The 25,384-nt window shown below is 50.3% G+C and overlaps 1 protein-coding gene across 2 annotated transcripts in view; it reads left to right on the forward strand.

Moving 5' to 3' along the window:
- Positions 1-25,384, forward strand: part of GTF3C1 (general transcription factor IIIC subunit 1) — a 73,574-nt gene that overhangs the window by 41,881 nt on the left and 6,309 nt on the right. For both annotated transcript variants that reach the window (XM_038539985.1, XM_038539986.1), the window contains 18 exons: positions 617-798; positions 2,250-2,525; positions 2,802-2,947; positions 3,614-3,711; positions 4,227-4,323; positions 4,437-4,614; positions 7,373-7,514; positions 7,853-7,988; positions 8,437-8,518; positions 8,639-8,827; positions 10,701-10,858; positions 12,768-12,910; positions 15,091-15,172; positions 15,861-15,973; positions 17,967-18,029; positions 18,828-18,921; positions 22,656-22,828; positions 24,321-24,608. In XM_038539985.1, coding sequence (XP_038395913.1) covers positions 617-798; positions 2,250-2,525; positions 2,802-2,947; positions 3,614-3,711; positions 4,227-4,323; positions 4,437-4,614; positions 7,373-7,514; positions 7,853-7,988; positions 8,437-8,518; positions 8,639-8,827; positions 10,701-10,858; positions 12,768-12,910; positions 15,091-15,172; positions 15,861-15,973; positions 17,967-18,029; positions 18,828-18,921; positions 22,656-22,828; positions 24,321-24,608 — 2,640 coding nt within the window. The remainder of the gene's footprint in view (positions 1-616; positions 799-2,249; positions 2,526-2,801; positions 2,948-3,613; positions 3,712-4,226; positions 4,324-4,436; positions 4,615-7,372; positions 7,515-7,852; positions 7,989-8,436; positions 8,519-8,638; positions 8,828-10,700; positions 10,859-12,767; positions 12,911-15,090; positions 15,173-15,860; positions 15,974-17,966; positions 18,030-18,827; positions 18,922-22,655; positions 22,829-24,320; positions 24,609-25,384) is intronic.

Consider the following 25,384-nt stretch of genomic DNA (forward strand, 5'->3'; position numbering starts at 1 on the left):
GGTGGCCAATGGGCAGGCACAGGGCTCCTTGCAGATTGCAGAGCTTATGTACTTCGAACCAGTTACTGATTGATTTCATATTAGTTCCTGATCTTTGGCACTTTATTTATTTTTAATTATGTTTTTTTTTTAGGATTTGTTTATTTTTGAGAGAGAGTGGGCAGGGGTAGAGGCAGAGGGAAAAAGAGAAGGAGAATCTCCAGGAGACTCCCCACTGGGCACAGAACCTGACGTGGGGCTTGATCTCGTGACCCTGGGTCATGACCTCAACCGAAGTCACGAGTTGGACGCTTAACACACTGAGCCACCCCCAGGTGCCCCCGATCTCTGGCATTTCTGAAAGTGTTAGAAGACCCAGCCCATTGGGCTGCCTTACAAGATAGCAACTGCCCTGTAGGTGGGCATGTTTACTCTGCGGGTTACTGCAGCCCCTGTCTCCCCCAAATTATCTAGTGACTGATGCATTTTATTCATTCACATCATCTGCTTGGTTTCTCCAGGCAAGTGAAGTTGAAACTCTAGGGCCAAGTGGCTTCATCTGATTCACCAAGGCACACCCTTTCCTTTCTCCGAGTCCTCATTCCAACATGATATCGATCTTGTATTTGAACTACAGGATTAAAGTACCCCAGCCTCCAGCACCTCAAGAAGTTGAAGAAGAAAGTGAAGGAAAAGAGGGTCCGAGTGGATCAGGAGACTCTGAGCCAAATGCTTCCTCTAAACCAGAAAGTGGACGGGTGAAGAAAACTGATGAGAAAATGGGCATCACCCAGCTGAAAAACTATAACCCTGTCGTAGGTAAAGAAGCAGCTCCTCATCAACGTCCGGTGATGTGTCATTGGTTGTCTGTATGATGATGTTTGAGTGACTTGCTGTTCTACCTTGTAGCACTGGGCTGTAGTCCAAAGAATCACTAGCTGGGTCACGTGGGGCTGGTCACATGACCTCCGCTGGCTTCAAAGTCCCCATTTGCACAGTGGGCATGATTCTTGCCCAGCATACCTCACAAGGCTGTCAGGAGACTCAGATGAAACTGGGCTGGATCCTAATGCAAGGAATTAGTCACAAAGATGAATTCCTCTGCTCAGTATCCTTTGGCTGGAATATCCTCTCAGCCATAGAAAACCTCTGTCTCTCCTGACCTCAAAGCTTCTGATATAGTCACTGAGGAGTTTGAATGCTTGTATAATTTTCTCAGAGTCTGTTATCTGACGGGGTTGCCTCCTTGGGCCCCCACCGGGCTGCCCTGACATGAACGTGTGCGGGGCAAGTACAGATGGCCAGGGGGACTTTGTTCCTCCCCTGGCCACAGCCATGCATGTTGGCAGAGGAGGGCAGAGGTGACTTGGCAGGCACAAATCATGTCCTGGTGTGGCACACGGCACAGCAGACCTGCGATCCCAGGTAAAAGAGCAATTTGTGTGACCTCCGTCTCTATGCACCCAGTCACAACAGCATGGCCTGCCTTCAGGCTCTCGTGGTTAGGAAGTGCAGCCTGAGGGAGAGATCCAGGCAGGAGCAGGTGCAGCTCAACAGCACCCAAGGTTGCACAGACAAGACGATGAGTGTGTTCTTCAGGGGGGCATGGCGATGGAAGACAGCCTTCTGGCCACTTGCCCTGGCCCTGCTGCTTCTATGGCTCCTTGTTCTTTGACCTGTCTTCTCTCCTGGGGAAAGCCAAGGAATACTTCATTTGTGTCAACAAAGAAGATGCTTTCAAAGAACCTAATTCAGGGATATTTTGCACAGCCCTATCAAGCCAGGGGGCCCATGTGGAGGTCTGTCAGGCCCTCTACAGTGGCTCCCTTCTCCAACACGCTCCGGCTTCTGTGCTGCTCCCTCCTCCTCCCTTGCTGCACCTGTCACTGTGGCAGCCTGGCAATCCACCAGGCCTGCCAGGCACATGCACATCTCTGGCACCTTGCATTTGCTCCGGGGTACACGTCCCCAGGTGCCTGCATGCCCCCTTTCCCACCACCTTGGGGACTTCACTTTTCCTCTAGATGGAATTAACAGTCTTCCTCCCCCTTCCTCACTCTGTTTTCTGCTCCAGCTAATTCATCTGATATTCAGTGTTAGGTATCTTGTTATCGTCTGCCCTTTGCCTTGGAAGGTAAGTTCCATGAGAATAAGAAGGTTTGCTATATCCCTGGCACCTGGGACATAGTGGCACTTTGTAGTCTTCAAGTGGCTTGAACTGAAGTGAATCTGGGAGTTCTTAAGGATTGCCCTTCCCGCTCTCACCTCAGTTCCAGGACTCGGCCGTTCTCTAGGGTTTCTGCCCAAAATGCCTCGCCTGCGGGCAATACACACGTTTCTGTGGTACCTAATCTACGGGCATCCTGTCACCTACCCGGGGGACAAGCCAGGCCCCGGCAGTTCAAGAAGAATAGGGAGGCAGGAACCAAGCAGGGTGAGAGTCCTGCCCTCCCGAAGTGACCTGGAAGCCTCCTCTGATGCCCCACGCAAGGACTACCAAGAAATAACCCTCATGGAGACCGAAGTGGAGCTCCCCACGGAGAAAGGTAAGGTGCTTCTGAGGCAGGCAGGCAGGCCACAGTGGTGTCCGGAGGGGAATCATGATGCTTCCTTATTCTTATCATCTGAATCGGCTGCATCCCTATGGTGTCCTGATCCAAATAATTTATAACCCAGACTCCCTGAATCTGTGGGTCTCCTGCCTGTCAAGTGGGGTTCTGCCTGAGTTGGTGGCGAGAGGGAATCAGGACCTCCTGGGATAATGTCATGTCACCATTGTGACTGGGACCCTGCCGGCAGCACTGACTCTGATTCTCTCCTAGTTTATGTGGAAGAAGCCTCCTGGAAACGCTATGTCCCTCCCATCCCAATCCACAACGAGTTTGGCTTCGGCTGGGCTCTCGTCAGTGACATTCTCCTCTGCCTGCCCCTCTCCATCTTTGTTCAGATTGTGCAAGTCAGTTACAAGGTACTAATGACTCCTGGGCCTCTTGTGGAGGCCAGTCCCCCAGCTCCAGGCCAGAGAACCTGCATTCACCCAATCAAGGGAAAATACTTCCAGACTTACATTTGTCTGGATACATAGATGCATGGATGGAAGGATAGGTGGGAGGATAGATGGATGGAAGGAAGAAGGGAGGGAAAGAGGGGAGGATAGACAGATGGATGGATAAATGGATGGATGGATAGATGGTTGAGTGGATGGATTGAAGGAAGGAAGGAAGGAAGGATAGATGATGGAGAGAGATGATGGGATAGATGAATAGATGGGATGGGTAGGTAGGTGAGTAGATGGGTAGATGAATGGGTGGATGGATGAGAAGAAGGAAGGATGGATGGATAGGGAGGGAGGGAGGATAGACAGGATGGATAGATAGAGCTAGATGAATGGTTGTCTGGTGGGTCAAGGGAAATACTTGATAGACTTGTTCTTACAGTTAGATCAATCAGATAGATTGAAAGACACAAATAATTGTAACAATAAAGTATGTTTTTAGAAATTTGGCAAATACGGAAAAGGAGAAAGTGGGTTCAGAGACACTGTTGCCCAGAAAAGAGTAGCGTGTGTGTTTTCACAATTCTTAAAATGGACCTTGGCCTTGTGGATGAGCTGATCCTGAAAATGACCCCTTAGGTAGACAACCTTGAGGAGTTTCTGAATGACCCTCTGAAGAAGCACACGCTGATCCGCTTTCTGCCCAGGTCCATCCGGCAGCAACTTCTGTACAAGAGGTGAGTTCCCCAGAACTGACACAGACTGGCCAAGGGTCCTGGCAGGCTCCTCCAAGTTAGGGTTCTGAATGATCGTTCACCAGGAAGAGGAAAGCGTTCTGCCTGCCAGATCGCACTGACATGAGGTTTTTGTTAATTCAGCAGCCCTGCAAGCCTTCTGGATAAAGCATAGGAGGAATGAGGTGCAGGCTGATAAATTTTATTACTAACTTCAGGGTTCTTTTAAAGTACAATCTGCTGATAAAGCCTGCAAGTGTTGGGGTGGTTTTTCTCTTTTGCTACTTGTACTTTCTAAATCAACCCTCCTTTGTAGGATTGATGCTCTGTTGCTCCATTGCCTTGGGTGGGTGGGGGGAAGGGGCTTCTGGGTCTCCACCCAGGGCAGGCCCAAGGCCAGTCCTCCAGGACCCACAAGGTTGAAGGGGGAACCATACGCGAGTTGCATCCCTTAACCCAGACGCAGACCCTCTGACCACAGCCAAGCTTATGGTGACTGGGACCTCTCTGTTTTCCAGACGTTATATCTTTTCCGTGGTGGAGAACCTCCAGAGGCTGTGCCACATGGGGCTGCTGCAGTTTGGCCCCACAGAAAAGTTCCAGGATAAAGATCAGGTAATGTCTCTCACGCCTGAATGAATGAGGATCCCGATGGCTCAGCAGTTTCCAGACAGCTGACCTGGCAGTTGTTCTGAGCTCCTCTCCTCACCCCATCTCCATGTCTCTAGGTCTTCGTTTTCTTGAAGAAGAATGCAGTCATTGTTGACACCACCATCTGTGACCCACATTACAACCTGGCCCACAGCAGCCGGCCCTTTGAAAGGCGTCTGTATGTCCTGAACTCCATGCAGGATGTGGAGAACTACTGGTTCGACCTGCAGTGTGTCTGTCTCAACACCCCTTTAGGTACTATCTGTCTGTGCCAGGCCCCACCATCCCCTGCTTTCCTGCCAGCACTGGGCTTCAGGGCAAGAAGAAACTAGTAGTGGCTGCTGGTTTCAGACTGCTCCCCAGAGACCTAGCGTGTCCTTGAGGCTCCCTTAGAAAGGAAGATGGTGAGCTCCAAATGAGGGATCCCAGACACCATCCCAATCCCCCAACCCCCACCCCGCACAGCGCCTCCCGTTTAACCCAGGACACTCTGCTTGGTCTTGGTCTTTTTTTGCTTCATACATTCAGTAGGTGTTTGTCATCTCCTGGGCCTGCCTTCACTCCAGATCCGGAGTGTGCCCAGTGCCCTAGAGGATGTATACAGGGGCGTGAGTGGAGGGTGTTTTACTGGGGTGGTCAGGAGCAGCCTTTCTGAAGACGGACTGAGCTCAAAAGGCGGGGGCCAAGCCCGAGTCAGTAGAGCTCAGAGCTAGGGGAGAGCCCTGCAGGCACAGCAACAGCGAGAGTGCTGTTGGAGAAGCAGAGGAGGCTGGTGTGGTGGGGAGAATGACAGGTGCCATTGGAGAAGTGAAATGGGGGGCAGCCAGAACTCTGGGGGCTTGGCTGGGCTTGGTACAGGGTTTATTCTAAGCAGGGAGAAGCCATGGGAACCATAGGGAAGAAGTGACAAGATCTCTGCAGGTTTTCAAAGTTCGTCATGCCTGCCAGGTGGGGAATGGAGGGGCCAAGAGCAGAAGCAGGGTTGTGACGCTTGTCCCAAAGAGAGATGTCCTCTGGTGACTGTGAAGGGGGGTGGGCAGCTTGGGAGGTATTTTGTTCTGGGGTTTTGTGTTTTGGTTTTATTTTTTTTTTTTGTTGCTGTTGTTGGTTTTGGTGGGGGAGATACTTGGAGGAAGAAATGAGCAGATTTGACCAGCGGGTGGAAAGAGTTGGGTTTGGGGATAAGGCCTTTGCTTGGTCGTCTTCTTGTCCCTGGACTAAACCGTGACCTGTGTTCACCTGGCACTGGCCACACCTGCATCAAGCATCACCTCTTCAAGAGAGCCTTCCCAGCATCTTCATACTGTCTTCTGATTTCCTTCTGAGGATTTCTTGGGCACAGGAAATGTGGCTTCATCCCCCTAGTGTCTCAGAGTGCCTGGTACACCGTCGACATCCTGTAAATGCTGATTGACTAGGTGGAGAGTTGGTGGAGGCCATATATCAGCGCTCTGTCCTCTAAGCCAGTTTCCATCTGGTGTCTTCTTGCCACTTCTGCTAAGAGAAGGGATGGTACATCTAATATGCACCTGGGAGAGGAGCCCTTCTCCCTTCCCTGTCACAGAGCCAAAAGATCAGTACTGCACTTTGCATTTTGCAAAGCAGGAGTCCCACATTTATTTCATAGAATTGTTTAGTGCTGGCAGGGTAATGAGCCCTTGTATTTAGAACCTTTAATGTAATGGGTCCAGACAGATTTTAGAACTGTGTGTTTCATAGAGTCCTCTGGAATTCAGTGAGCTAGGCTTTTAACCATTTCAGATTTTTAGAGTGCCCTAATTCCCCTGCATTTTATACCCAGATAAAAATTTGTGAACCAGTATGTTATTTGCACCAGAGTTGTTGAGGCTTGACAACTGGTGAATTTCCATCCCTTTTAAGTGTTCATGAGCAGAAATAGGGGAGGCTCAGAGTCCATTAATCAGGCATTGATTGTCCCTTCGTTCAACAAACATTTGAGGAGGTTCTGCCCCAAGGACTGAGGAAAAGCACCATATATTAAGACGTGAGCATCCTTTAAAGCAGGGGCTCACTGAGCATGAGTGTACTAGAAGCATCTGGGAAGCCTGCTAAAATGCAGATTATCGGGCCCTGTCCAGTGCTTTAGGTTCAGCAGGCATGGAGATGGTCTAAATCTGCATTTCGAGCACACAGCTAGATGGTGCACAGGAGAAGCATTGCCTTAAGTCCTAGGACCATCCGGCCTTTCAGATGCATGACCTTGGGCCCCCTGAATACCTCTGAGGTTTGCCTCTTCATTTCTAAGCTGGGAACACCACCAACTTCTGGGCTGAAACAAAGCTTGAACACAGTGTCTTCTGTAAACACCAGCTGAGAGGTGTGGGGCATGGGCTCTCCCCACTGCCCCTTTGCCCCCACCCAGACCCAGGTCTGCAGTTGAGTGTGTTAGAAGACTGTCTTTGGTAGCCTGCAAATCACCGTAACCTTCCTTTGCCTGGCTCAAGCAACAATTTAGTGTAGTAGTTTATATTCTCTTGCAAGAAACGCAATTTTCTTTATTGTGGATTAACAGAACGTAATTTTTCAACTATGTTAATGCCCCTCTTGGGCATGCAGGAAACATCTGGCTGCCTCCCAGACCCCATGGGGCCTGGGGAAATTGACACTGCAATGAGCTGTCTGTCCAGATCCCTGCTGACCCTGACCCTGCAGCCACGGCCAAGTGCCTCATTTCTGTTTACCACTCCCTCCGTGCTGGCACATGGGAGTTCTGTAGGTTTCCCCCGAAGAAGGAACCTTCGGGGTTCCTGTGCTCACAATTCCTGTTTGGTTCTGCTGTTGGCAACCTGCCGTCCCAGCTTAGCGGGGTTCATCCAGAGCACAAATCCTTCCCTCATGCTCATGCACCAGTGTTGAACCATCTGACATCTATTATGATGCATGCGTATGAAGAGCTTCTTCCAGTTTCAGACCCTGTCCCCTAGTTGGGAAGTGGAGTCACAGAGCTGTAGCAGTATACTGTCATCAGAGAAGCTTGTGTTTCATTTCCTAGGTGTGGTACGCTACCCACGTGTCAGGAAGAACAGCACCCAGGATCACGGCGTTGATGAGGAGGGCAGTCTGCGGAAGGAGCAGGAATGTGCCATCGACAAGCACAACCTGGAGCGCAAGTGTGCCATGATGGAGTACAACACGTGTGTCCTGGCCCCTCCACACACCGTCCCCAAGTGTAGGGCTAGGGCTATTCTCATCCATTGGCTCTGGCTTTGGATGTCAGGCCAGGAGTGCCCAGGTCTCTGAGGCCAAGGTGCAAATTGATGGCTGTGGACCATATTGTTTAAAAAAAAAAGTTGCCAAAGTTAAAAAACTGGGAATTTATATCAATATCTGGGGTTTTGACAAGTGCTTTGCTTCTATTAGGTATTATTACCAAAAAGGCAAAAATTAGTGAGAAAAAGCACCCTCACCCATGTCACGGGCTCTCTTTTCAGTTCCCAAGAAGAACTCTTTCTGTTTACCTCCTGCCTCTCAGGGGGAGCCGTGAGGTAGTGGATGAAGGCTTCATCCCTGGGGATGGGCTGGGAGCCGCTGGGCTCGATTCCAGTTTCTATGGGCACCTAAAGCGCAACTGGATCTGGACCAGCTACATCATCAGCAAGGCCAAGAAGGTAGGCTTCTGGGGAGCAAGGACCACCCATGCCCGCGTGTGGTCCCCCCGGGGGGGGGCTACCATAGGTACCCATCCCTCTCACCCTTTCCCAGCTGGCTCACTGATTCTGAACTGGTAAAACCAAAGCTGACCAGAGGCCCCAGTATTTATTTATGTATGTATTGTAGGTATATCAGTCTGGTCTAGCCTATTTTTTTCCAGTGGATTCTAACTGATTCTGTGATATGAACAGGTGTTCCGTTTTAAAGTAGGAACAGAAAGTCCATGAGACAGAGGTCACACATGAGGGAGTGCCATGTGTGAGAAGCAAGCGTTTGCACAGAAGCAGCCCATCCGCCCTCGGCCTCTCCAGCAGAGACCCGAACACCTCCCTGCATTTAATGCTCTGGGCTCCTGGGGATTCAGCGGAGTCCCCACTTTATTCCAGCAATGTACTTGCCTTTTAGGAGAACACTACTTCTGAAAATGGGCTCATGGTGAGGCTCCAGACGTTTCTGTCCAAGCGCCCATTACCACTCGGTGCTGGAGGTATGTGTGCAGGGAGTTCACCCCAGAAGCAGACGGGAGGCCAGCTCAAGCACGTTCCATTTGGCTTCTAGCTTTTGTGGGGCTTATCCTGAGACACTCACCTGCTGTGGTTATTTCTAGGTAGTGGCAGATTGAATATCTGGGGGGAAGCCAGACCAGGATCTGAGCTGTGTGCTGACTGGGAAGAACAGTTTGAGATTGGCCAAGAGCCCACGCTGGACAGGAACCGAAGAGTGAGGGGTGGGAGAAGCCAGAAACGGAAACGGCTGAGGAAGGACCTCGGAAAGAAGATCAAGAAAAAGAAAAAAGGTTTTGTGATGATCACTTGTATCTGCTAGGCCTTGTCTGTGTATGTCCCAGCTCGGAGACATGCAGTACTGTCACTGCGGCCAGCATGAGCTCTGCCCTCAGACTTGGGTTTCTGTTTTCCTGCGATATGTAGGGCCAATTCTGTGTGGTTGCCAATTTAGTCTCCACATGAAACTGGTGAACAAAGCTCCTCAAGCTCCTTATGTGCCATCTCAGTAACCTCCCTCATTGAATTTTCTAACTTAACCTCAACTGGAAAAATTGAAAAATCTTTAGCAGAAATCTTTACCAAATTTAGCCAAAATCCTATTATTCTTTTGGTTTGGCTTTTAATATCTGCCTTATGTTAATCGGGCCACAGTTCAAAGTCATGTCGTATTTGTAAATTGGAGGAAAGGTGGGAGGGGGTCAAGCCTGCAGAATCTCTTCGAAGAACCCCTTAGGTGTGTTCACTGCCATTTTGGATTCTTCACCTGAGCAAGTCTTTATAGCAAAGGACAGTGGGAGGACAGTGAGGAGACCAGCATCTGTTTCTTTGACCACGTTGCATCCTCTAAGTGTGTGTTACAACAGTGATCTGATAGCTCTAGCGCTTTCAGACGAGAACAGAATGTTTAAACGGGAACCTGTTTTCAGTGGTTTATTTGGCTGGTGTTCATGACAAATAGCCTTGTGTCTGTTGGAAAGGCCCCCTTAGCTCAGCCTATCCAGATATGCGTGAGATCGATTTGGCTCACAAAGACCTGAATTTGTAACAAGGCAAAATACAGTGGTGGTGTCCCTTGGCATCCCAAATGTTCTTACCCTACTTTTCTTCTGCCTTAATTTGGAAAAACTTCCTAAACAAACAGTCTCTTGGAATTGGCAGTAGCATATGGTGTTTACCTTGTGAAACTATCATGAGTATCTCCCTGAGGGGAGGAGATGTTGAAAAAAGCTAGTGGGTAAGAGCTCACGGTTCAGATCCTATGTCTGCTACTGACTGGGCTGTGTGACTTTGGGCAAACTGCTGTACTTTGCTGTGTTTCAGATTCCTCAACTACAAAATGGGGATTATAACTGCCTCTTCCTTATAGGGCTAGTGAAAAGTGGTATTTCTTTTCTTTAAGTTTATATTTATTCATTTTGGAGAGAGATCAAGAGCAAGCAAGAGAGTGCATTCAAGGGGGAGAGGGGCAGAAGGAGAGGGAAAGGGAGAGAATCCCAAGCAGAGTCTATATTAAATTGAGCCCCAATTGAGCCCCAATGAGGGGCTCAATCCCACGACCCCAAGATCATGACCTGAGCTGAAACTGAGAGTTGGACATTCAGCCAACTGTGCCAGCCAGGTGCTCCACAAAGTAGTTGTGATACGTAAAAAGCTTAAACCAGTGCTTGGCACACAGTAAATATTCCGCAATGTTGGTGACTGGCACCGCACTGGGTGTTTTATACCCAATCTGGTTTAATCCTTGAGGCAGCCCTGTAGGATATGCCTTATTCCCCCTGTGGTGCCCCAGATTTTCTGCAGCATCTCTGATGTTACTGTGCAAGAGAATGGTGGGGGCCCCAAGCATGCTCCATATGCTTCCAAAGCACCTAGCACCACAGTGGGAAGGATTGAAGATTGGCAGATAACTCACAAGAGGCTGCATTCAGGCTGCCCAGCCTGTCCACATCAAAGAGACACGACTAAAGGAGTAAAAAAAAAAAAATCTATCCAGGCCCAAATCTTTTGTGGTTAGTTTATCTGGCTTCTGACACAATACAATTCTGATAATGGATACCCTTGGTCAGATCTCACTAGCTGAATAGGAACCCTTCCCCTCTCCAGGGGGACAGCTCCAAACCAATTGTTAGAGGCTCCTTCTCTTTCTCCCCCTGATATTCTTAGAAGAGTCCCCCCAAGAGAAAAACAGGAGCCTGCGTTACCACGACGAGGCCGACCAGAGCGCCCTGCAAAGGATGACCCGACTGCGCGTCACCTGGTCCATACAGGAAGATGGGCTGCTCATGCTCTGCCGCATTGCCAGCAATGTCCTCAACACCAAGGTATTTGGCCCACCAGGTCCCTCTTCCTTCCCTGCCCACAGCCCTGCCACGTGGCTTTCCCTCCCATGGGTTGTCCTCTTCCCCATAAGACCCGCCCATGGAGGCTTGTGGTCCCTGGGACATTCCACTTATCTGTTTTCTTTGGCCATTGGGAAGAACATTTCCCAGGATCCTACAAATGAATACTCTCATTTTTGCACATTTCTTTCCAGCCTTCAGCTAACACATACAAATCTTTGCCTGTCTACAAGCTAACCAGCCCCGAGTTGTTCTCTCTCTCTTCACCAGGAGTCTGATACTTTCTGCTCCCCTTCTCCCATCCTCATCTGCCTGAAAAACTCCTCTATTTATCTCTCACAACTGCTTATCCTCTCTGGAAAGGCTTCGGTGATCCTGCCAATTGGAAGGAATTACTGTGTTCTTGCTGCATCCCTCGGGCATGGACTTTTCATGCTGCTTCTTTTGCTTCTGACTCTTCTTGGCTCATTGGAGCGACTGCTCCTTGCAAGGGAGAGAGACTTCTCATTTGTTTTCCAAGCCCCTAGCATGGTGCCTACTACATGGCCATCGCTCTGTCACTGTGCACCCAGTTGATGTGGAATGCTGATGGTGGCCTTGGCCTGGCCCACGCCTTCCATGCCCCAGGCCCCCACACTCACCTGTCCCTCTGGCCTGTGTCCCTGAACCCTGGCGGCTGGGGAGGACCTAGCTTCCTAGCTAGCAAATTCTTCCTCTTTCCTCTGATGTCATTGCCTCCAAGAAGGTCCCACAGCCCGAGCCTGAGTTCACTTCCTCACTACGTTCCCCAGAGCAGCCTCACTGACTCCTAGGCTGTCTGTTCCCACCATTTTGCACTGTTTAGATCTTCTGAGTTTGCAGCAAGGCATGGGGAGAGCAATCCAGGTCGGCAAGTGTCTGATCAAGCTGATTCATGAAAGCCACCAGAGAATGAGTTGTCACCATCTAGTGCCAGGCTCCTTCTAGGTAGTCATGCCACCGGGGAGCATGGTTAGGGCAGCTCCATCCAAGCCCAGTTTGTACACCCTGTCCTAAAGCATACCAGCCAAGAGAGGCAGCCCTGGATGCTCTCTGCCTAGCTCATTGGATCCCTTTTTTCTTGACCACTTTGCCCAGATGCTCTCACCACCACCACCACCACCACCCCCATTCCCTACTAAATTCCAGCCCGATCCCTTCTCCCAGGAACAAGCTGGAAATGATGTGTTGCTGTTCTTAATATTTGTTCCTTGCCTCTGCAATGGGTTTTCATCACAACACTGACAAGAGGGATGTGCCTTCTGCCACCCACCCTCCATGCAGCCAGAGAGGCCAGCAGAGCCCTGCATGGTTCAGGGACAGCAGACCCTCCACTCATCTGCTTACATTTAGACCAGATCCTTGGGCCACCTCATTCTGGGGGGCTCTCAGAAAATAAGCTTGTCATCAAGCCCCTTTCCTGTCTAGACTCTGCCTTCCTGTGTGTTTTGGCCAAAATGTTCTCCTGAGTCTCTAATGAGGCTAATTCTACTAACCTACAGGATGTTTCTGAGCATACATAACATGTACTTAAACCTTTAAAAGTATCTAACTAAATACATCAATGTACGCATAACCTCCACTCCAGACAGTATTACTCAACATTCCCCGAGCACCTGTTACTTTCTAGAAGACACTCTTACCCACTAGACATTGAGGATCTGGCTTATTCTTTGCCCAGCACCTCACTTATGCCAGGCACATCATCAGTGCACTGTAAATGTGAATGAGTAAACACATGAGGGGCCAGTTTGGAGTACCCGCTGTGGAAAGAGCTACCACGGAATATACCCTCCCCCTTCCTTCACATTAAGGACCCATAATGCAGACTCTGAGGATTCTGATTTTCCATCTTGGCTTGTGTTTGATCCAGGTAAAGGGCCCATTTGTCCCCTGGCAAGTTGTGCGGGACATCTTGCACTCTACTTTTGAAGAGTCTCTGGATAAGACATCTCATTCAGTTGGACGAAGAGCTCGCTACATAGTCAAAAACCCACAAGCCTATCTGAACTATAAGTAAGCCTCATATGAACTTTTCTAACTTTAGGCCAAGGTTCCTCCCATGTGTCTAGTTCATTCTTTACTCTTCTGCCATCCCTTTTGCTTAAGAGTCCACTAGAAAATCCAGAGAGAGCAGTGAGCTGTCCCCTGGCTCACCTATAGCCTGTTTGCAGTGTTGGGGTCCATGATTTTTCCAGGGCCAGACCTGCTTCTGCGTCCTTCCCCATATCTGGTGTCATGTAGACTGCAGGCCAGCCTCAAGAAGTAGGTACTGTTCTTTGCTACCCAGGAAGAAACAGGCCATTCAGGCTAGGTGGTTCGTTGAATACATTACATTAGAAGTGTGTGGTGAGGGCCGAGGCATCTGCTGAGTTTTACTACCATTTTTAGTGCTCAGAGCAGCTGTTTACCTCTCTGTGTCAATGGCCCATCACATAGCTAACTCCAGGAAGAAGCTAGACAGGACCAGGGTCATTGCACCAAAGAACACTGTCCCCAGTAGAACTAGGTGTCCCCTCCGTGTCTCCTGATGTGGCTTGGTACGAGTGGGGATGGCAGCTGGCTGGGAGTCACAAAGCATCCTCCTTGGGGTTTGTCAGTGGCCAGCAAGGCTGCTTGCCCATCTGTTTCTCACATGGCCAGGGCACAGTGCCATCACCAACCCTATAAGACAACAGGGAGCATCCAAGGGGGCATGGAGGGGACACATGACAGGGTTGGAAAGGACCACTTCACCCAATTGGTTGTTCATGCCATGGGTCAGTAAAAGAGCTTAGCTCTGGCTTGATTCTGAGCCTTGGCCTACGTGCCGTCAACCAGGTTGTAGAGAGGAACAGCCCAGCCCTTGATTGCAGAGAAAACTTCTCCAGCCAGGAATTCTCAACCTCAGCACTATTGACATTTGATGCCAGAAAATTCTTTGTGGCGGGGCCATTCTGTGCACTGTGGGATATTTAGCAGCAGCCCTGCCTCTACCCACTAGTCGCCACTAGCACCCCACTCCCAGCCATGACAGCTAGACATGTCTCCAAATGTCTGCAGGAGCCAGCGGGTTAGACATAGCAAGGGGCCTTCCTTTGGGGACCACTGGCTCTGGTGCATAGAATCTTAGACTTTTCTATCTAAGGGCTCTGATCACCTGCTCCAAAGTCCTCTTCTTTCAGAGTGGAAACAGGCCCAGAGAGAGGATGTGGGTTGGCTAGGGTGACAGTGCGTTGGCAGTGGAATAAGTTCTGGAACTTGGGCTTCCTGGCCCCGCCTGATGCTCTTTCTTGTGTCCTGCAGCATCAGTCAGGGGAAGGGAACATGAGCTGTAGAACCTTGCACAGGGCATGTATCCACTTGGAGGCCATTCCCTCACCTCTGAGCAGGACAATACTACCAATAATAGCCACCCCTGGCCCACCTGCCTCAGCCCCTGGCAGACATGTCACTTTGGGAGCCCCTACACCTCACTGAGCTCTAAAATGGAGCTTGTAAGCTCTTCAGGAAGGTGGAAGCACCTGGTTCATAGGAGCCCTACAGACACTGGCTGCCTCTCCCTCCATTTCTTTTTGGGCAAGTCAGGCTCTCCTTATGTCATGGAGAGACAAAGATGTCTGCAGTAGACAAGTAGTTCTTTTGACTAATAACGAACACCAGGGCCTATATGATAATTAAAATTTTTTTTTAAGATTTTTTTTTAATTTAGTCATTAGAGACACAGAGAGAGAGAGGCAGAGACACAGGCAGAGGGAGAAGCAGGCTCCATGCAGGGAGCCCGACGTGGGACTCCATCCCGAGTCTCCAGGATCATGTCCTGGGCTGAAGGAGGCGCTAAACCGCTGAGCCACCCGGGCAGCCCAATTTAAAATTTATAGTACATTTTCACATAGAGCATCTCGTTTGGTCCTGGCTAGATACCGGTGAGAGCAGGCAAGCAGGCAGGAGCCACTGTTTTCAGTCTACATGCGGAGAATGGAAGCTCAGAGAAGCCAAAGGTGTGAAGCGTGAGCAATGACAGACCTGACTTGAATCAGGGTTGGCTGACCTGTAATCCTTCATTATTAAGAGCTGTAATCACCCAGCAGGTGTGTAAGTAACTCATACCTCGCAGTTAGCCACAGGCAGACGTATTAGAACAGGAGTCTTCAGATGGTTCTGAACGCAGACATTATTACAACCCCAGACCTCACATTCATCCTCTCTTTTTGCAGAGTTTGCCTCGCTGAGGTGTACCAGGATAAGGCCCTTGTTGGAGAATTCATGAATCGAAAATGTGACTACGAAGACCCAAAGGTAGGCCCTGCATGGTCATTGGGCTCAGTGTGCCCCGAAGGCCGGACTGTGTACATTCCTCTCTGGTCCTCTGGGTCCCACGGCGTCTCTGCCTGACTTGCAAATACAGATATTTTTCCTGTGAGTCTGGGAAATCAGCTCGTCAGTTCTTTGGCTTTGGCCCTCATTTGATGAGGCTGTAGCACCAGATCTTAGAGATTGTTAGAATTTGGCATGCCACTTTGCAATTCTGCAGGGCCTTGAGCATATTTCATTAAAGAAATAGGGCAGCTCTTCAGAAATTTCAAGCAGCTAGACTCCCTGGAAAGCTAGCAGATAGGACAGGATGTGAGTTTTTCTGAGTTATCTGGGTAGAGAGGTGTGCAGTGGCAAGAGGCTGTGGGGACAGTGTGCAACACACTGTCCTCCCTTCTGGGGCTTGGGAGAGAGATGGTGGTGCAGGAGTGAGGGCCAGCAGCATGTTTCTTGCCCCAAATCCCTGGGCAGAGTGGTGAGTGTCTGTCACTTCTTCCCAGGTGGACTCATCGGGCTGGGGAGGCAGGGAGGCAGAGGAGGCCATGCTTCTCAGTCCGTGTTTCTGGGAAGTCACTGCTATGGGAGTTTATTACAAGATTTTCCTTGATGTGTCAGTGAAACTTCTCCTCAGGGAGAGAAAGGGCTTTAACATCTCATTCTCCCACGTTGAAAGGTTTGTGCCAGTGAATTTAAAGAATTTGTGGAGAAGCTCAAAGAGAAGTTCAGTTCTGCTCTAAAGGATCCCAACCTTGAAATCCCAGACACACTCCAGGAGCTGTTTGCCAGGTAAGGTTCTTCTGGGAAACTTCTGTGTGATCCTCATGGAGCAAGAGGAAAAGTCACTGGCCACAGGCATTTCCCTGTGTCGGTAGTTCCATGGCCTTGGAGCTAACCCTGCTGTGTCCCCTGACCTTGAGCCACCTCACCTTCTCTCACAAGAGACATGAAAATGGGGAGGCCACCACCATCCCGAGCACCCTGCCGGGCACTCCCGTTCCTTCTCCCATAGAGGCCCTGCTGCTGGCCTAATCCAGGCCTCCACAAGTGATTGGTGTGCTCTTGCCAAGATTGCTCACTTGACATATGAAGAAACTCCAAGATAGAAGTAGCTCACCCAAAGCCATGGTGCTTGTGAGCCACAGGGCCAGAATTTGAACTTCTGTGGTGGGTCTGACTTCAGAGCCTCATCTCTTTCCAGGAAGAACACACTTGGTTTGAGCATAGAAACCAAGAGATGTTAAAAGCTTGAGTTCTGTGAACCAGGCTTGTTGCCACTGCTTAATCCAAATATGAATCCTCTTTTACCATCCTCATCGAGATGGTCCCTCTGGCCACTGGATTTCTGCATCTCTTCCTGTAGAGGTGACTTTCATCAATTGGTTCCTGTTTGGGAACCATACAATACAGTTGTAGTTAGCCCTCTACATGTCAGTCAGAGATCTCCTTCTTTGAGTCATCCAACAAATAATTCATGTTGTACCCGCATATGCCAGGCCTAGGGAGCGATATGTAGTCCTTCTCGGAGTTGACACTTGGTTCTGTTTTTTGTTTTGTGTGTGTGTGTGTGTGTGTGTGTGTGTGTGTTTGCAGCAGACTGTTCGCTAGAACTCCCAAATGATATGGTTTATGTTCAGTAAGTGATTCAAATGACCCGTTTACCTATTTGTGACTTATAGCCCCACCTAGTCTCAGTAAATTTATAGGGCAACTTTTAGTTATAAAAAAATACAGTTAAAATAAAGATTATTTTAAAAAGTTCATGAATCATCTGGAGGAAAGAAGTTCCATCCAGTTGTAACGATTTAACACTAAACTTGATCTTGAACATCCTGGCAGGCCAGACAAAAAGAAATAGATTCAACTGCTTTAAAAATAGTTCATATTATGAAAAGGTGCTTTTTTTCCTTATTCCTAAATTTTAAGAATTTACTGTTGCCAAGATGAATTTTGATTTTAGAATTATAGAAAACAAAGAAATGTCTTACAAGTAAATAGCCATGTGTTTTTAAAAGTGAGTTCTATGATTTCTCAAATCTATTTGCCTGGCTGGCTGTGTAGCATGATGGCTAGCACATTGGGACTTCTCTTGTATTTGTTTGGTTAGAGTACAAGGAAGCAGCATTACTTGAAGCTCAAAAATGCAGATGGGGAAATAATCTGCTACCTAATACAACTGCTCTCTTTTTTTTTTTTAAGATTTTTTATTTATAAAAAGAAAAAAAGATTTTTTATTTATTCATGAGAGACACAGAGAGAAAGAGAGAGAGGCAGAGACACAGGCAGAGGGAGAAGCAGGCTCCATGTAGGGAGCCTGACGCGGGACTCGATCCCGGGACTCCAGGATCACACCCTGGGCCGAAGGCAGGTGCTAAACCGCTGAGCCACCCGGGGATCCCCAACCGCTCTTTTCTGAATACTTTCTTCTAGACCTCTTTCTCATGCTTGTTTTTAATCAGACTGAACCCACAATTTTAGATCCCCTTCCCTTAACAATTAACAGCAGCTCTCTGCCAATAAACACTTTCCTGTATTGTTTCCTAATTGTCAGTAAATGATCATTTTGTATTTCCTCAGCCCTCATTTTAACAACACGCTCATTTGATGAGCAGAACATGGTATTTTCTCATTGTAATTGACACGTACGTGTTTGAATTTTAATGAGTTTTACATTTCCTCCAACACTTTAGCCAGTAAATGGCCATGTTGGGCAAGCATCTACTTGGTTACTAGAGGTCTGCCGTGTTCCACTGACACACTCGTCTTTTCATTCCTTACATAGATACCGAGTTTTGGCGATTGGAGATGAAAAGGATCTAACCAGGAAAGAGGATGAACTTAATAGGTAAGCACTGATTTACCAACTGACTTTCCCTCAGCTGGTTGATCGGGCTGCCTGTGGCCCAGCATGGGTGCCACCCAGGGCCACCCTGCCGTCTTTGAAAATAAATTTGTACTAGAGCATAGCCATGCCTGACCCATGTGTCATCTGTGCCACTTCCATCCTATAGCATCAGGATTGAGTGGTTACAACAGAGACCACACAGCCCATGAAGACCCCAAAATCTTTATTATCTGGCCATTTCCAAGAGAACCTTGCCAACCCTAGCCTCACCTATCAGTGGCCTAGCCTTAAGGCCCGTTGAGGAAAGGATTTGAATTCCCAGCCCATGACTTTCCACACAAAGCTCTGGTTAGAAAGCTCAGCTATCTTTTTCCTCATTGGATAACCAATATTCAGTTCGGTTTTAGCTCTGTATTTCAGTGAGAAGTTTCTTCGGAGAAAAACTTTTTAAGATGGACCGTGTGGCTGGGACAGTCAATAAAGTATGCAACTCTTGATCTCACAGCTGGGTAGATAGGCTGAAAAACTCTCAGCACTAACGACATTTTTTCAGTTGACAAACCTGTTTCCAGGGTATGGCACCCCTTATCCACTAAATGCAAATGTTTTTCCCTGCAAAAATTGACCAATTTGTAAAACCACCATTTGTTTTGTTCTGGTTTGTGAATAGCTTGGGCACTCGGGTCACTTTTGTGGGCTCAGATGCTTTTTCTAAATGAGAACCACATCTGCCAAGTGTGAGCAGTACCCACAGCCCACGGCCTCATGTGCTCTGCTGCCCACCCCACTGTCTTTCAGCGTGGATGACATCCACTTCCTGGTGCTCCAGAACCTGATCCAGAGCACACTGGCCCTCTCGGAAAGCCAGATGGAGTCCTGCCGGTCATTCCAGGTGGGCGGCGGGGATCCAGTGGCAGCTTCACAGCAGCGCCATGGGGCTTGGGCCATCAGAGGCGGGAGCTGAAGGACGCTCTCACTTCTTAGCTGTGCAGTCTTGTGGGGATGGGGAATGATCTCCCCTGAGCCTCCCACCCTGACCCTTCTTTCATCTTCCAAGTGTGGGGACAGGATCCAGTGACCTCCAAAAATCCCTCCCAGGCTGAGGTTCAGAGTCTCATGTTAATGCAGAAAAGGAGGCAGAAGAGGAAGTGAGCTGTGGCAGAGCTGAGGGAGTGAATGACCCATACGGCTTATCTTCAGTCAGAACTTACACATGTTGAGCTGTTTTGATCACTAGAGATCACAGAGCGGGAAAACTCCCTTTCTGTGGGTCCTGGGCTTATCTCTCCCCTAAGAACGCGTCACAACTATCAGAATGTATTGCTGCCTTATCTTGGCCGAGTGAGGGTGGGAGGGAGGAAGGCAGTTCCCATTAACCCTGTCCTCAGCCTGGGGAAGTGACAGACACAGGAACTTGCATTTCAGAGCGTGAAGAAGCAGGTGCCCAAGGTCTCACCCCACTCTCCCTCAAACCTGTGTCTGTGTGGCTCCAGGGCCCCAGCAGACAGGTGCTGAGGAGGGCCTGCACTCCCCCCTCACCGGTACCCATGCCTCCCTTATTTCTAATGATCACATCGTTTAGCCCACAGGCCCCCAGCCCCAGCCCCAGAGATCGCAGAGCCTGACACATATGCTGCGGATCCCCAAGCACTCTGGTACAAGGGGTCCGCAGAGCACCCTGGGGGAGGTGGCAAGGTGTAGACCCAGCTGGGGCACTGCCTCTGTTCTTCAGGTGCTGCTGATTATTTTGGCCACAAAGGAGGTGAGGAGGACTAGGGGGAAATGGAGCAATCTAAGGGAAGTCGGTAGCCAGGTGTGACCCTCGTGCTTCAGAGCAGCACCCTAGCCTGCGGCCTTGTACAGCAGTGGCCAGGCCTCTGCCAACCCAAGACTGAGTGTGTATGTGTCATCTTTAAATTTGTCACCATGAGGTACAGTTGCTTGTCCAGCAGTGATGACATCTGGGCCCAGTCTAGCGGGAGGGTCCCCAGTCATCCCACTCTTGCTACCCTTGGTATCCTGGAGCATTTGGACCCGGCTTGCTCACGCGAAGTGTGCATGTTCAGGGCGGGAGGCTGATAGTGGTGCCTTGCCCCCTCCTCTCCATGCCCAAAGCCTATGTGAGCCTGAACGTGCCAGAGAACAAGATTGGAACAGGGTGGGGTCCGGCAGAGGTCCCACAGAGACAGCCCCTAGTCTGGCGCCTAGCTCTATTCTGTTGGACCTGAGCTTGTTTAAAAAAAAAATTTTTTTTTTTTAACTTACTGCCAGCATTGCCCATAAAAATCCCAATTTTCAACTTTACCCGTGACCATGTAGGGACCTTTTGGCTGTCCTGCCCAGCCGGGATTCGAGTCAGACAGGACCTGGAGATCAGTCCGACTGCTTGTCACAAGAGAAAGCTCAGCCCCAAAGTTAATGGCAAAAGCCAGGTCTCTGGCATCTCTGCCAGTGCCTCGCCCCCTGCATCATGCTGCTGCTTATCCTTCCTCCAGTTCCATTTCCAGCTGATGTCTGAGCTCTGGTGAGGGGGGGCGCGGTCACTGGCCTCATCACTCTCCTTGACCCCCAGGGGTGTGGGAAGTTGCATAAGAGAGCACCCAGGCCACAGCAGGTGGCAGGATGCTTCTTTAGTGACCTCCCCACCTGGCACTGAGCACTGGAAGGCCATCAGGGACAAGGTCAGGCCATATATAGGATCCCACTAGGCTCCCTGCAGCCCCAAGTTTCCAGGAGATGCACTGCAGGGCAGTGGGTGGAAATCTGGTGGGCTGGACCACAGTCACTCACTCTGTACATGTCTGAGCATGCCTGGGCCACGCCTGCAGTTGTTGGGGGAATATGCCCATCTTGTCATCTTAGAGAAGAGCTGAAGACACAAGGCTTTCCACGAAGCTGGATCCCAGCTTCCACATTCCTTCAGCAGGGAAGGAATGATGTAGGATAGTCCCTCTCCAGCCTCTTTTCCCTCTGCCCCTGCCAGTGCTTCCTCCTTTAGGCCTGTGCACCACTGTGATGTGGAAGCTCTCAAGAGAGAAATCATGATGGTGTGCAGGCCTCCTACTGACAAGACCCAGTGTGTGCCCAGACCCCTTCCAGCTCCAGGAGAACACGCTGTGCTGCCCCAGCACCCCGTCTGACCACCACTTTGGCTCCCTATCCCATGTCCCTCTGCAGTAGCGCAGTGGTGAGGTCACTGAACTCAAGGACAAGGCCTTGCTCTGTTCTTGGGCCCCAGCCCTGCCAAGTGGTATAGGCTCAGAAGATCCCTTGAAGTCAATATACCTCTGTCTTCTCTGCTGTCCATGGCTCTGGGGCCAACGCAGCAGAGAACCTTCCAAGCCTAAAATTCTCAGACCATGACCACATGTTTTCCTGGCCAGCGCTTTTGAGGAGACAGGTCTAGCAGGAACCTTCCTATGGTGTGGTAGATGCTAGACATTCACTCTTGGGTAGGCTGTCTGAGCCAGTGCTTTTCAGAAACTGGAATCATTGGGACTCTGCTGGCCCCACAGTACTTGGAGCTGCTCTTCCTCTGGGCAGAGTCCAATCTGAGCCATGGAGCCAGGGTGGTACGACCAGCAGGAGGAGCCTCTGCGACGGGCCAGACATTGCCTTCTACATTTGTGCTAGGTGCTGGGTGCCATGTGCCACTGCTGTGGCAGGGGTAGACCATTGCATCTGTGTTTCTGTGGGACTTCCTTTCTTGTGGGAGAGAAACAATGAGTAAGCGAATGAGGTCATTTCAGGTAGAGAGTTACGATGGAGAAAATAAAACAGGTTCCTATAATACAGTTGACTGCAGAGGAGCAAGATGGAGGAGGATTTGCTTTTTGAGGGGATATATTTGAGCTGAGAGCTAAATGTTGAGGAGTCAGCCTTACAAAAATTGAGGGAAGGTACTTTCCAAGTAATGGGAACTGCAAATGTAAGGCCTCCATGGTGGGGAGGCCTTGGCTTTTTCAGAAAAAGTAAGGAGGCCGGTGAGGCCAGAGTGGTGGGCAGGGTCCCACTCCCCGGAGTCCTTGTCAGGCGTAGCAAGGACTGGATGTTCCATCTACAGAGGGGGGCAGTGTGTGGGCTGATAGAAGCACCCGAGGCTTACTTTGGCTGGGTGGCTAAAGGACAGGTTGGGGGCCGGTGGCACATGGGGACGTAGGAGAGCAGTTAGCTGGAGGCTACAGTGAGGAGCAATGGTGTAGGCAGCATAAAGCAGATGTGTTTGGGAGCATTTTATGCAGGCACAGCCAATCAGGCCTACTGATGGGCTGGGCGAGGGCTAGGGACGCAAATGGTAGCAGAGGTGATTCTGCATTGACTCCCACTGCCCTTTTATCCAAAGACACAGGCGTGGGGTGCCAAGCCATCCCATGTCGCCAGCTGCCTGTCCTCTGTGGTGTCTGACCTGTGATGTGGGGGTGGAGGTTGATGGTCGGATTGCTGGCTTCCTCCAGGCCCTCCTGCCCGCACCCCCAGGAGTCTGCTCCAGCCTCCCAGCCCCTTGCCCCCATCAGTCCCTCCTGTGCACATGATCAGCTATAGCTTTTGTGCACTCACATATTCTGCTCCTCCCCCACCCCCAGCTGCTGGAGAGCCTTGCTCACCCATGGACTTGCTTTGTTGCAGACTTTCCGCCTGTACCGCGAGTATAAGGACCACATTCTCGTGAGGGTCTTCATGGAATGTCAAAAAAGGAGCTTGGTCAACCGGCGCCGTGTCAACCACATGCTGGGCCCAAAGAAAAACCGGGCTCTGCCCTTCGTGCCGATGTCCTACCAGTTGTCCCAGACCTACTACAGGTGAGCCCTTCGGCTGGGGCTGGGGCTGGGGCAAGGCAGGGCTCCAGATCAGAGGCCGGGCCACACCTTTGCTGCAAAGAGTAGCGCGTGGGAGTGCAAGCAATGGGATGTCGCTCTTCCTCAGAGAGCGTAGGGCTCAGCCTCCCAGGCTGCAGGTGCAGTGCACAGCTTCTGGAACCAATGTCTTCATCAACATCTGTGCTGCCTGCTCAGAAATAAGGGCAGGGTTCGAGGTGGTTTGTGTCAGGACATTTACTATTCTACAGGTACTGTGTTTCCCTTCTCCTATCAGATTGGGAAAAATAGAGTTTCTAACATGCTAATTAGCCCAGCGAAAGACACAGAGTCCTGGTCAGGCCTCACTGGCCGTTCTCACAGCTCAGAGCCACAGCAAGCCGTGGCTTGCAGGCTTACATGCTTCAGTTCGAAGCCATTCCGTATTTTCCAGATGCCTTCTGCAGGCACCAGCTGTCTTGAGTGGTGGTTTGGGATGCTGCCACTCTCCATAGCGCCCCCAACAGGTGCACTCCTCACAGCGTGGCCTCACGCCAGCAGCTGGCATGGCCGGCCTCTGTTACCTGCTTGGCATTTTATGCCACCAGTCTGCTTGACCACACGGAGGGCAAGTCTGTGAAAAGTGTTCCAGGAGTTTGGCCTTGGCTGGCTGCCTCCTTGTCAGTCCTCAGATCTACACCGAAGCTGTGGTCAGAAACAGAACAGCAAAATGGGGGGTGAAGGGTGGGGGGGTGGGTAGGCTTATGTATCCCTTTGCCTGTGACTCCAGACACTGGCACCTTTCTCAGAGGCCCCTCCCAAGTGAGGCTTGGTCTTCTTGGCCTCCCTGGGACATAGCCTGCTATAAGCTATGGGCTGGGAAGCACAAGATGTGAGTCTTAAAAAAAAAAAAAAAGAAGATGTGAGTCTAGGTCTGACAAGGCCGTTTGACCTTGACCTTAACCATTTCTCCCCTGCGACATTCTTGTCTATAAGCCAGGGGGTGGCATTCACGTCCGGTAGTCCTGGGTCCCCCCCTGGGGCCCAGACCCAGTTACAGGATTGTGGGAAGTCACACTCTTGGACAGAAGCCAGGGCTGAACTCTGCAGTCGCCTCACAGAGACAGTGACATGAACACACACAGGTCCTGTCATCTCTACACGGGTTCAGGGCTTGCCTTGGCTAAAGATGATCATCACAAAAAATGCACTCGTCTTCCCCAGTTTGGCTTCTGTCTGTAGAAAATGCCTGTGAGGCACCACATATTAAGGCTAGGTGCAAAGACACGGCCCTGCCGTGAAGGTGCTCAGGTGAGCAGGGAGGACATGCACAGTTAGATTGAAACGTGGCGCCACTTGAGGCAGAAAAGAAGGCTTCGGGGGAAGCTGGGATGGACAGATTTGAACGCAAAGATCTGCAGGGCCCGTAGCCCTTCCACAGGAAGGCCTCCCACAATCTGTCCTCAGTTTGGACCTTACCACCTTTTTGTCCACGCAGGATTTTTATGTGGAGATTTCCAAGCACTGTTTGCACAGAATCATTCCAGTTTTTCAGTAAAATCCTGGCTGCCGGCAAGTTGGACCAGCCTGATACCTTCTCCTTCAAAGACGAAGATAATAGCAAGTCTTCCAATGACCTGGTAGCATTTTCTCTGGATAGCCCTGGAGGACACTGTGTGGCCGCCCTGACGCTTTTCTCCTTGGGCCTCATTTCCGTGGATGTGCAGATCCCGGAACAGATTGTCGTGGTGGACAGCTCCATGGTGGAGAACGAGGTCATGAAGAGGTGAGGGCGGAGGTGTCAGCAGGCACCGCTGGGGGCCTCGGGCACTGTGTGTCCTGTAGTGTCTGCAGTTTTATTTGTTCTGTCATCGGGTCTTTTTTCTTTTTTCTTTTTTTTTTTTTTTAATATTTTATTTATTTGAGAGAGAGAGAGCACAAACGGGGAGGGGCGGAGGGAGAGGGAGAAGCAGACTCCCCCTGAGCAGGGAGCCCGATGCAGGGCTCGATCCCAGGACCCCAGGGTCATGACCTGAGCTGAAAGCAGACGCTTAACCAACTGAGCATCCAGGCACCTCTAGTGTTTATTCATTCAACAAACATGTGCTGTATCTGCCTGTGTCGTGTCTGGCACCATGTGGCATCTAGGACATAAGATGGCAGGGTGTCAGCAGTGCCACTGGGAGTTCTCAGGACAGGACCTCACAGATCTGAGGGCTAGGGACTTCAGCACTGTGTCCAGTCCAATGCTTCGTGCTTGTGCCTTCAGGAGCAGGGGGAGCCAGAGGAGGGGTAAGGCCGGAAGGCGGCTTTGGCAGAGGTTCCTGAAGGGCTTAATAGCTAAGCTGGGATTTAGTGGAAAAGCAGACATTTTTTTGTATAGAAACTGGGAAGTGTTTCCAGGCAAAAGGAACAGCCGTTGCAAAAGCATAGGTACGTGAACAGGGGTGAAGGTGATCAGAGGAGGTGAGTCTGGAGCAGCAGTCCGCGCTGCCCTTCACAGCCAAATGCCTGGGGTGGCAGGAGAGAGTCCATAGCGACCACAGGCCATTGCTGAAGCCG

This window comes from Canis lupus, chromosome 6 (genome assembly GCF_011100685.1).
Source record: "Canis lupus familiaris isolate Mischka breed German Shepherd chromosome 6, alternate assembly UU_Cfam_GSD_1.0, whole genome shotgun sequence".
NCBI lineage: Eukaryota > Metazoa > Chordata > Mammalia > Carnivora > Canidae > Canis > Canis lupus.